At 39.2% G+C, this 441-nt stretch overlaps 1 protein-coding gene across 1 annotated transcript in view; it reads left to right on the forward strand.

The window, feature by feature from the left end:
* Positions 1–125: 125 nt before the first annotated feature.
* The window catches only part of LOC119590495 (sulfite oxidase, mitochondrial-like), a gene marked incomplete at its 5' end in the record, with an annotated part of 1,995 nt that continues 1,679 nt past the window's right edge, over positions 126–441 (forward strand). Inside the window, one exon of the mRNA XM_037939145.1 lies at positions 126–342. Coding sequence (XP_037795073.1) covers positions 126–342 — 217 coding nt within the window. The remainder of the gene's footprint in view (positions 343–441) is intronic.

Below are 441 nucleotides of genomic sequence, written 5' to 3' on the forward strand. Positions count from 1 at the left end.
GTGATTCTTCTCAATATTGATTTTTTCAGCATTAATAGATTTGCTCTTATTGCTCTTATAAAGCTAGAGATATAAGATGATCCATTCCTTCAGTAGGTCTTGCTCCTGAACCTTAATTTCCTTTATTTTTGTTTGATGATAACCTATTAACTTGCAGATTACCCCCAAAGCTATGTGCTGGCATCAGTGTGGTGAGTAACCGATACAAACATAGCCACTGGGAACACCATGGGGATGGATCAAGCAAAGGACATCGGGTATATTTGCAGAACTCTGCTGTTGCAGGTTTGATTGGGGTAGGGGCTGGAGTCGCCCTGTGGCTCAACTCTCATCATTCTGCAGGTAAGTGGATGTTTAAGTACAGTACAGTCCTGGGTGTTTTCATACACTCAGTTTTTTTGTTTTTTTTTAATCGCCATTAGTATTATTATTGACTATAGA

The sequence above is a fragment of the Penaeus monodon genome, chromosome 27 (genome assembly GCF_015228065.2).
Source record: "Penaeus monodon isolate SGIC_2016 chromosome 27, NSTDA_Pmon_1, whole genome shotgun sequence".
Taxonomy (NCBI): Eukaryota; Metazoa; Arthropoda; class Malacostraca; order Decapoda; family Penaeidae; genus Penaeus; species Penaeus monodon.